Here is an 11130-nt window from a genome sequence, read left to right on the forward strand (position 1 = left end):
ATGAACGCCCCTCCCCCTCAGAGAACCCCCTTACTCAGCAACCTGCTACAGAAGCCAACAATGCAGAGGTTATGTACATTTTTCCAAGGACTGGGTCCAACAATGGATGGAAACTAGGGATGAGGGAGAGTCAAAAACCTCAGTGCTGATAAAGGTCATTTCATAGGTTAATGATGATTTATCATGATACAGCATGTTTTCTGGTTGAAAAGAGATTTCTCATGTTCACTGTAATTGACCAATAGGAGCAAAGAACTAAACATGGTGAAGAGGAATGATGTTGGTGTTTCTAGGTGGAACTGGTCTTACTTGTAGTTTGTCAAGTCTCTCGGCCGAATTGGGCAAGAGTTCATGACTGTAATTGCCTAATCTGATGTAGTGAATATCCTTTGTCTACAATGAAAACTAATTCAGACTTGTAAAATGTATTCAAAGACTTAAGTCAGCCCCAGCCGACATGTGTACGTAGAATGAGCCGGATATGCCCAGCAACCTTTGAGCAGATTCACAATGCTTCATCATTGTAGTTTGATGAATTCAGGACTGATGAGTCAGTGTTCATACAGTAATTACAAATCACTTTTTTGTCATTTTTCATTATGACTTCACTCAAAGCAAATCATTTATTTTCAAATATATTTTATTTAACATGAATAAATTATATGATTTCTCAAAGCTAATGAAAACCCATTTCGGCCACTTAGACCTGGTTCTGTGGGTCCTGACCTGGACCTGGTTCTTTGGGTCCTGACCTGGACCTGGTTCTTTGGGTCCTGACCCAGCTTTCATGACCACAGGTGAGGGTAGGAACCAGGACTGAGGGTAGATCCAGAGCTTTGCCTTCCCGGCTCATGACCTCATCAGCTGAGGTCACCAGCGTCCCGTCCTTACTGTAAACAGCTTGGACGGTTCCCCGTGTCCCCCTCCTGAGGTGCTGAATGGTGGTCCAGAAGCACCTCGGTGCCCCCCAAAGTCCTTCTCCAGGACTTCTCTGAACTCCTCCCACACCCGCTGCTTTGCCTCTGACCCAGCAGAGGCTGCAGCCCTTCAGACCTGTGGGGACCTCAGAACCACCTCCGGAGTCTTCTGGGAGACCAGATCCTGAAGGCCTCCTTCTTCAGGGGGACCCCTGACCCCCGGGGTCCACCACGGTGGTCCAGGGCCCCCGCCCCTTGAGGCACCTGAGACCTTGAGGCCACAGCTCACCGCTGCAGCTTCAGCAGTGGAAGCTTTGAACATCGCCCGCTCCGGTTCGATGCCCCCGACCTCCACAGGGACGCCAGAAAAGCTCCTCCGGAGGTGTGAGTTGAAGGTCTCTGGGACAGGGGCCTCCTCCAGACGGTCCCAGTTCACCCGCACTACTGGTCTGGGTTTACCCGGTCTGTCCAGAACCTTCCCCGTCCTCTGACCCACTCATCCCCAGATGGTGATCAGCTGACAGCTCTGCCCCTCTCTTCACCCGAGTGTCCAAAACATCCGGCCTCAGATCAGATGAGACCATCACAGACTGGATCCTGGACCTTTGGCCTAGGGTGCTCTGGGACCAGGTCCACTTCTGAGCCTCCTTCTGTTCCAACATGGTGTTTGTTAAAGAGGATCCAGGACCAGCACACAAGTCTAACACCAGACGCTGGGGTTTAGATCAGGGAGGCCGTTCCTCCCAGTCATGCCTCTCCAGGTGTCTCCATCGTTGTAAAATGCAGAAATCTCATTTTTGTAATTTAACCGTACATTTATGCAGCGGGCTTGAGAGTATTATGTTAGCGAGCCTCTGCCTCCCTTTACCAACCAGCTGGATAAATAAATTAATAACATTCAGAGGAAGAACAAAGAAACGGTTTCGAGACAGATGTTAAAACAATCCGTCACACCAGTGTTGTCCCCCCTGCAAGAATGTGAGACACCACAAATCCACGCTCTTAGCAGCTCGCTAGGTCACTAGATGACTGCTATCCATGTTCATCAATCAATGATCAGAACAGCCCTTTAATTTTATTTGATAATCTACTTTCAAAGAAGTCTTGAATTAAGAGTAAAGCCGAGGAATGTCTGGTGTTTTAATCACTTAAGGGTCGGCTCACACACAATCAAGAATATCAGAATATTTATAACATCTTCTCATCACAATAAAGGTTGTTTGGCTAAAACCAATCACTATAAAGATCAATTTCACACTTCCGGGCATTTTCAGTCTTTAGTACCAGGTTTTATCAACGTGGGGAACAAACGGAGAGAGAGAGGCACCAGACTGAGACACGACAGAGTTTAAATAAAGGAAAATATGAAGCTTTTTCTGATTCTGGGCAATTAAATTATATTGACTTGTTGAACCAAACTGTGGTTTAGATGTAAGGCATCATTATGTAGCTCATTTGAATTTAAAGGCCATTTTTTTAAACACTTTAATTCTTGCTAAGAGCTAAAAACAACCTAACCTTAACTAGCTTTAGATGCTTCAGTTACATCCCAACTTTAATGCAATTGTCCCTCTGATCTGATGTTTCCTGAAGTCTGAAGTGTTTTCCATCCTTCAGACTTTACAGGTGTTTACTCAGGATTAGAAACCTGTAAATTTACTTTAATAATTAATAAAGAATGACTAATATTTCACAGCAACACCTGCAAGAAGCCTATTTTGCAAAAGATTGACTTTTAACAACAGTAATGATAAAGCTTCTCTCACTTGGTTTGAAAATGTATTTTAATTTCCTTGTCCAATTTTTGAATATAATACAACGTTAAGGAATTGTTACAGAATATTAATCCATTTTTGAAGGTCTATGGTGAGACTTTGTCTGTTGGTTTTAACAGTAAAATGTAAATTTCTTATTAGATTTAAAACATTTAAGAATGACATCTGCATGATTTTTGAGTATGATGCTGAATATTTAATTTTACCAGTTTGACGATAAACTTGACACAAATGTGCAGAATTAATTTCTTTAATGTCATTTGATACATTCAGTGAACAATTGAAGAACATTTAGTTGCAGGAGTCGTTGATGCGCCTCATGCTCATGAACCTCTGGCCGCTCATGCCCATCTCCCTGAAGCTCCTGTACTCTCCGGGCCTCAGGTACATCATCCTGCCTCTGAAGCTGGGCTGCTCGTACATCAGCCAGTGGCCGTCCATCACCTGACAGGACATGCAGTCGGACATACGGTAACGCTCCTGGATGTTGTCACAGTCGTCCATCAGCTCGTGACTCTGACCTCCGAAGTTCTCCCTCTCGTAGATCTTCATCCTGAACTGACCTCTGTGCTGTTTTTTGGAGAGAATCAAAACAAATGATTGACTTAATATCAGGTTTTGTGGGGGTTGTCACTCGTAGTATGCTGGATGCTGGTTTATACCTACCATGGGGATCATACGGCAAGACTTGATGCAGTCCCTCATTCCCATCATGCTCATGGAGTCCGTGTACTCGCCCCTCCTCATGTAGTACTGGTTTCCCATGAAGTTGGTGCGGTCGTAGACCATGAAGCAGCCGCTCTCCACCCTGCAGGACTGACATCTGCTCAGATAGGAGGTCATGTCAGAGCAGTCGCTCATGCACTCATAGGAGCGACCCTGGAAGTTCCTCTCCTCGTAGAAGGTGATCTGAAAATAGTTGGTTTGGAAAAAAGCATTAGGGTGAAAATGATGATGTCATTTAGTAAACAGTCGTTTCTGTGGATTAGAAAAATGTGTGTAATGGTACCTTGCCCCTCATGTTCATGCCGGTGTTGCTCATGTCAGCTGTAGATGTGCTGTTGCTCCTGAACTGCCTTCCTACCTGGTTTAACCCTTTCCTTTTATACCTGACCAAACGTAAAGAATGAACGCCCCTCCCCCTCAGAGAACCCCCTTACTCAGCAACCTACTACAGAAGCCAACAATGCAGAGGTTATGTACATTTTTCCAAGGACTGGGTCCAACAATGGATGGAAACCAGGGATGAGGGAGCGTCAAAAACCTCAGTGCTGATAAAGGTCATTTCATATGTTAATGATAATATATCACCAAAAAATTTATGTCTCATGTTTAATAACATTCACTAATAGAAGCAAAGAACCAAACATGATGAAGAGGAATGATTTTGTCGTTGTCAAGTCTCTCAGTTGAGTTGTGGCAGAAATGTGACTTTAATCACCTAATCTGACGTAGTGACCATCCTTTGTCTACAAATATATATATATGAAAGCATAAGCATGTTCAAAAGCATATTTAAGCCCCAGCCAACATTGGTGCCTGGAACAAGCCGGAGATGTTCAGCACCTTTGAGCAAATTCACAAAGCTTCATCATTGTAGTTGGAAACAAAACACTGAACCATAACTGCTGAAATCATCAGAGTTCACACAGTAATTATATAATATTAATAATGACTTCATTCAAAGCAAATTCATGTCAGAATAAATTTAATTTCACATAGATAATTAATGTGATCACTGTCCTCTCTCTGAACTAGTGATGTACATTGTCGGGAGTCAGACGTCGATATAAAAGAGCAGCCAGTAAACTATGTTTTTAATAAATTGTCAAAGCGCCCACTAGATATCCTTCATCATCTTATGTGCACACGAAATATTAGGCTGATTGGTCATTAGTATGTAAAGTAAGCTGTGAACTGATGCACACACGCACACGACCAAACTCATGCCTCACTGTCACTTAACAGTCATTCTCAGCTGTAGTTCTGTGAAGGCTGCTTCACTGTGTCAGGATTAAATAGATCCATGAGTTCAGTACAGTAGGTGCTTGTGAAATGCAGGGATCTCATTTTTGAGTAGTACTGTTATGTTAGCGAGCCCCTTCCTCCCTATACCAACCAGCTCTATTCATAACATTCAGAGGACTCACAAAGAAAAAGGTATAGATGCTAAAACAGTCCATCACCACCATTGTTCCCCCTGCTTACAAGAATTTGCGAGACCCCACAAGTCCACGCTCCTAATAGCTAGCTAGGTTACCAGTTGACCTACTATCCATGTTCATCAATCAATTATCAGATCATCCCCTTCAACGTTGGATGATGAACTACTTACTTCCTACTTTAATGTGTATTGGTTAAGGAAGTGCTGAATTAAGAGTGAATGTGAATCTTTAGGGCCAGCTCACACACAATCAATGTTCAAACCTTTTACAACATTTTTCTACTTCTTCTTATCGCGATGAAGGTTGTTTTGCAAAAGCCAATCACTTTAAAGATCAATATTCAGCCATGCTGGATTATATTTACATTTCCTAGTTATATTTAGTTTTGGTAACAGATTTTATCAAAGTGGGGAAGAAAAGAGAGACTTGTTGAACCTAATATAAGGCAGCATTATGTAGTAAATACTTTAAATCAGACAAAGTGCTTTAAACAACATGATCATTTATTTCATTTTTTTATTTTGTATGCGATTACAATTACGTCCAAAGATGCTTCTCCTTCATTCACTTTTGGTGAGTGTAGCCTTGGCCGGGAAGAGTTGATGTCATCAGGCGGTATCCAACGATCATTGGGCGTTTCAACCCTGAACACCCTCAACATTGGTGGGTCAGCAGGGGCCAAATCACTGCCCATCAACTCCCCTGGCTTCCAGCTACGCTCCTCTCTCCATAACCAGCAAGAGGCTCTTCCTGCTGCCTCCCCCATCCTGCGAATTGCCGTCTTTCTCCCGGTCACCCCAGTGGCTTTTAGCATCCTCCACCCTGACTGGGCGGGGAATCCTCTCCTCCAACCTTTCCCCCTGCAGTCATGCAAGAGATCCTGGTATTTGGCCTCTTTCTCTCAAACGCTTGCTCACGACCCTCTTCAATGGGACAGTAAGTCCGACGAGGATGATCTTCTCTGCCTCTTCAGACCATAGTACTGCGTCTGGCCTCAGGGTCGTCTGGACAACCGGGGAAAATTGCAGTCTTCCCCCAGGTCTACCTTCATTTCCCATGATTGGGCCTTTTGCAACAGATTGGTTCTTGTTGTTGCTGTGGTTGGTGGCTTTTGACCCGCTCTTACAAACTTCATTGATGGTATTTCTCTCCCATGTGGTTGCCGTTTTTTGCGTCTCTCTTGCTCCAGGCTGTTAGCAAGTGTCATGAGCACCTTGTCATGGCGCCACCTGTATCTTCCTTGGGCAAGTGCTGTTTTACACCCTGACAGGATGTGTGCCATGGTACCCCTCTCTCCGCAAAGCTTGCACAATGGGTCCTCCCTCAAGCCCCATTTGTGAAAGTTTGTCGGAGTCGGGAGTGTGTCATATACAGACCTTAGCATGAATGAGCAGCTGAAACGGCTCTAATCTCCACAGATCTCCCCATCTGATCTTCCTCTTGGGTAGGTCCCACTTGGTCCATGCTCCCTGGGACGCTAGCTCCACTGCCCTTGCCCTTCGTCCTTCCTCCTCCAGGTTCCATACCTCCTCCTGGATCATGGCCCTTTGGTCCTTGGATCCTGCCTTCCGCCATTGCTGGACATGGGAAGTTCCAAGACCCTGTCTTCCTGTGCGTGGCGTTCCAATGATGTCATGTAGCTTCAACATGCTTTTAGCTTGTGCAACAGATGAGTCAGCTGCCCTGACTTGTTCATCCTTGGAGTCTCTGTATGTTAATATGGCTCTGCACTTTGCTACCTTAAATTTATCCACCACGGATGACAGAGGAAGTTGGAGCTGCCCTGATCTCACTGAAGCGAAGCTTGGGGGGATTCCCATGCACCTTCGGAGGGGCTTGTTGATCTTTCTCTTCACTCCTTCAACGCTTGTCATCGGAACGTCATACACTGTTAACAGCCACATGAGTCTTGGCACTAACCCATGTTGGTAAAGCCATGTTTTGAACTTCCCCGGGAGCCTTGATGTTTGGATCCTCCTCAGCCATTCCTCTGTCTGCTTCTCTGTGGACTGCTGATGTGGTTCCTGCCGGTGAGTGAGTCGTCAAACCACTTCCCGAGGCACTTGATTGGATTTTCCTTTATCAATGGAATCACTTCCCCTTGCACATGCAGCGTGACCCTGTTCATAGGTTCACCTTTCCTGATCACCATGCACCTGGATGTCTTTGGCTTAAACTTCATTCTGGCCTATGTTGCCATGCGGTCTAGAACAGTAAGCACCCACAGTGCCTCCACATGGGTTGTGGTCGTCACAGTAAGGTCGTCCATCTCTTATTGGGGGTTGTCGGATGCCCAATTGCATTTTTGGGCCTCGGGCTTCCTTCCCAGCAGCTGTTATAATGAGGTTCATTCCCATGATGAAGAGGATGGGGGAGATGGTGCAGCCAGTTACGGACCCTTTTTCCAGGTTTTGCCACTGGGTGGTAAAGTGGGCTGTCTGGAATCATAGATGGATTCCGCCAAAGTAACTGATCATTCCCTTGATGTGCTGAGGGATGAGGTAAGGGTCTAGTGCTGCATCGATGAGGGCGTCAGGGATTGATCTGTAGGCATTAGCCAAGTCCAGCCAAACAATTGTCAGGTTGCCATTGCTGGCCTCGGCCTCCTGGACCATCTGACTGAGAACTCCAGTGTGTCCCAGACATCCAGGGAAGCCTGGGATCCCACCTTTCTGGATAGCGGTGTTGATGTAGCCATTCTCTGTCATGTATGAGGTCATCCTCTTAGCCAGTAGAAGATCTTGCATTCTACACTTTGATTGATTGTTCTGAATTGGTCTATGGTTGAGGATTTCTCTTCTTTTGGCACAAAACAGCCTTCTGCCCTTTTCCAACACAATGGAAAGTTACCCTTCTTCCAGATCCTCTGGAACATCTTCCACAGCCTCCGGAGGAGCATTGGGCACTTCTTATATACCTTATAGGGTATGCCGCTTGGGCCCGAGGCAGAACCTGTTCTGGCCTTCTTCACCACCTCTTGGACTTCCTTCCAGGATGGTTCGCTGATGTTGAGCTCCTTCACAGGTGTATCAGTGCTGTGGATGTTTGGGTCGGCATCCAGGGCCTGGTTTCTGGAGATGTCATTGTGGGTCTCTCTCAAGAATGCCTCCACATCTTCTCTGGGGCTGGTCAGCCTTCCAGATTTTGCTTCATTGTTCTGGTGAATGTGAAGGGGTCTTTGTTGAACTGAGATCTCTTGTTCTCCCTATCCTTCCTCCTTCTCCGAGTGCTTTCTGCTCTTCGGAGTCTGCAGAGACGTTCTCGGAGTTGACTGGTCAGGTCCTTGATGCCTTCCCTTTCGTGAACAGGGGATCTTTTGAACTGCTTGTTAAGCGCCTTGATTTCTTCCCTTAAGCGATGGATTTCCCTTTCTCTTCTGCTTGGTTGGTGTGCAGCCCTGATGTGAGAGTATTGACTTTCTGCTCAGCTGTCCCTGCTAGTGTGGCTTCTAGCACTTTCTCAAGATCTTGGTCTAGTTGGTTCAATTCCTTGGTGTCGCCCATCTTGGGCCATTTGATTCGCTCCCTCGCAGGATGGGTTTAGCTCTCTGGGGAGGTATTGGAAGAGTCCCTCCTGAGGTCTTGAGGTGACACAGGTTGATAGAGATCTCCAGGGCTATGGGGTTCTTTCTGTCTGGAGCTCTCCTGCGTCTCACCAGGTGCTACCAATGTGCGCTGCATCTGTGACCCCTCCTTTACGCATTTGGTCCTGCCTTCGTGTATTTTAAGGCCTTTTGTGTTCTTGCAGGTCTTTCTGCAGTGACACGTTACTTTCATGACCTCCCCAGTTAACGTTGTTTGGTTGAGCCGTCTGGTTATCTGTGAGTCCATTGTCCTAGCCGTTACCGCTGTGTCCATCCTGTTGAGTCGCCCCATTGAACTATTGTAACTTATTGTATTGAGTTTCCTTTTAGGGAAATGCTCTGAACAAATCTTAGTCACTATTACCTGGAGGAGTCTTTCAAAGTCTGATGCCCCTTCAATCTTTCGTACCATACGGATGTTTACTCAGGGTTAGAAACCTGTGCATATACTTATTTTTTACAGTTTGACAATGAACTTGACACAAATGTGCAGAATTAATTTCTTTAATGGCATTTAATACATTCAGTGAACAATTGAAGAACATTTAGTTGCAGGAGTCGGTGATGCGCCTCATGCTCATGAACCTCTGGGTGCTCATGCCCATCTCCCTGAAGCTCCTGTACTCTCCGGGCCTCAGGTACATCATCCTGCCTCTGAAGTGGGGCTGCTCGTACATCAGCCAGTGGCCGTCCATCACCTGACAGGACATGCAGTCGGACATACGGTAACGGTCCATGATGTTGTCACAGTCGTCCATCAGCTCGTGACTCTGACCTCCGAAGTTCTCCCTCTCGTAGATCTTCATCCTGAACTGACCTCTGTGCTGTTTTTTGGAGAGAATGAAAACAAATGATTGACTTAATATCAGGTTTTGTGGGGGTTGTCACTCGTAGTATGCCTGATGCTGTTTTATACCTACCATGGGGATCATACGGCAAGACTTGATGCTGTCCCTCATTCCCATCATGCTCATGGAGTCGGAGTACTCGCCCCTCCTCATGTAGTACTGGTTTCCCATGTAGTTGGTGCGGTCGTAGACCATGAAGCAGCCGCTCTCCACCCTGCAGGACTGACACCTGCTCAGGTAGGAGGACATGTCAGAGCAGTCGCTCATGCACTCATAGGAGCGACCCTGGAAGTTCCTCTCCTCGTAGAAGGTGATCTGAAAATAGTTGGTTTGGAAAAAAGCATCAGGGTGAAAATGATGATGTCATTTAGTAAACAGTCGTTTCTGTGGATTAGAAAAATGTGTGTAATGGTACCTTGCCCCTCATGTTCATGCCGGTGTTGCTCATGTCAGCTGTGGATGTGCTGTTGCTCCTGAACTGCCTTCCTACCTGGTTTAACCCTTTCCTTTTATACCTGACCAAACGTAAAGAATGAACGCCCCTCCCCCTCAGAGAACCCCCTTACTCAGCAACCTACTACAGAAGCCAACAATGCAGAGGTTATGTACATTTTTCCAAGGACTGGGTCCAACAATGGATGGAAACTAGGGATGAGGGAGAGTCAAAAACCTCAGTGCTGATAAAGGTCATTTCATATGTTAATGATAATATATCACCACAAAAGACATTTCTCATGTTTAATAACATTCACCAATAGAAGCAAAACACCAAACATGATGAAGAGGAATGATTTTGTCGTTGTTTGGTGGAAATGGGCCAACTTCTAGTCCGTCAAGTCTCTCAGTTTAGTTGTGGCAGAAATGTGACTTTAATCACCTAATCTGACGTAGTGACCATCCTTTGTCTACAAATATATAAAATCATAAGCATGTTCAAAAGCATATTTAAGCCCCAGCCAACATTGGTGCCTAGAACAAGCCGGAGATGTTCAGCACCTTTGAGCAAATTCACAAAGCTTCTTCATTGTAGTTGGAAACAAAACACTGAACCATAACTGCTGAAATCATCAGAGTTCACACAGTAATTATATAATAATAATAATGACTTCATTCAAAGCAAATTCATGTCAGAATAAATTTAATTTCACATAAATAATTAATGTGATCACTGTCCTCTCTCTGAACTAGTGATGTACATTGTCAGGAGTCAGACGTCGATATAAAAGAGCAGCCAGTAAATTATGTTTTTGATAAATTGTCAAAGCGCCCACTAGATATCCTTCATCATCTTATGTGCACACGAGGCTGATTGGTCATTAGTATGTAAAGTAAGCTGTGAACTGATGCACACACGCACACGACCAAACTCATGCCTCACTGTCACTTAACAGTCATTCTCAGCTGAAGGCCGCTTCACTTTGTCAGAATAACATAGATCCATGAGTTCAGTACAGGACGTGCTTGTGAAATGCAGGGATCTAATTTTTGTAATTGAATAGTACCTTTATGCAGCTGGCTTGTGAGCACTTTGTTAGCGAGCCCCTTCCTCCCTATACCAACCAGCTCTATTCATAACATTCAGAGGACTCACAAAGAGAAAGGGTATAGATGTTAAAACAATCCATCACACCACCATTGTTCCCTCTGCTTACAAGAATTTGCGAGACCCCACAAGTCCACGCTCCTAATAGCTAGCTAGGTTACCAGTTGACCTATTATCCATGTTCATCAATCAATTATCAGAACACCCCCTTCAACGTTGGATGATGAACTACTTACTTCCTAGTTTAATGTGTATCGTTTAAGGAAGTGCTGAATTAAGAGTGAATGTGAATCTTTAGG

The 11130-nt window shown here is 45.2% G+C and overlaps 2 protein-coding genes across 2 annotated transcripts; both read right to left on the reverse strand.

Moving 5' to 3' along the window:
* Positions 1-2983: 2983 nt before the first annotated feature.
* On the reverse strand, positions 2984-3734 carry LOC310952587 (gamma-crystallin M3-like; the record flags this gene model as incomplete). The annotated part of the gene is made up of 3 exons (XM_083921235.1): positions 2984-3262; positions 3359-3601; positions 3702-3734. The coding sequence occupies 3 exons, from the start codon at positions 3732-3734 to the stop codon at positions 2984-2986; spliced, it is 555 nt and encodes a 184-aa protein (XP_083777361.1).
* A 5251-nt stretch (positions 3735-8985) lies between these two features.
* LOC310952588 (gamma-crystallin M3-like) lies at positions 8986-9736 on the reverse strand (the record flags this gene model as incomplete). Its single annotated transcript, XM_083921236.1, has 3 exons — positions 8986-9264; positions 9361-9603; positions 9704-9736. 3 exons carry the CDS (start codon positions 9734-9736, stop codon positions 8986-8988), a joined length of 555 nt encoding a protein of 184 aa, XP_083777362.1.
* Positions 9737-11130: the final 1394 nt, after the last annotated feature.

The sequence above is a fragment of the Echiichthys vipera genome (assembly GCF_963691815.1).
Source record: "Echiichthys vipera genome assembly, chromosome: 10".
Classification (NCBI taxonomy): Eukaryota; Metazoa; Chordata; class Actinopteri; order Perciformes; family Trachinidae; genus Echiichthys; species Echiichthys vipera.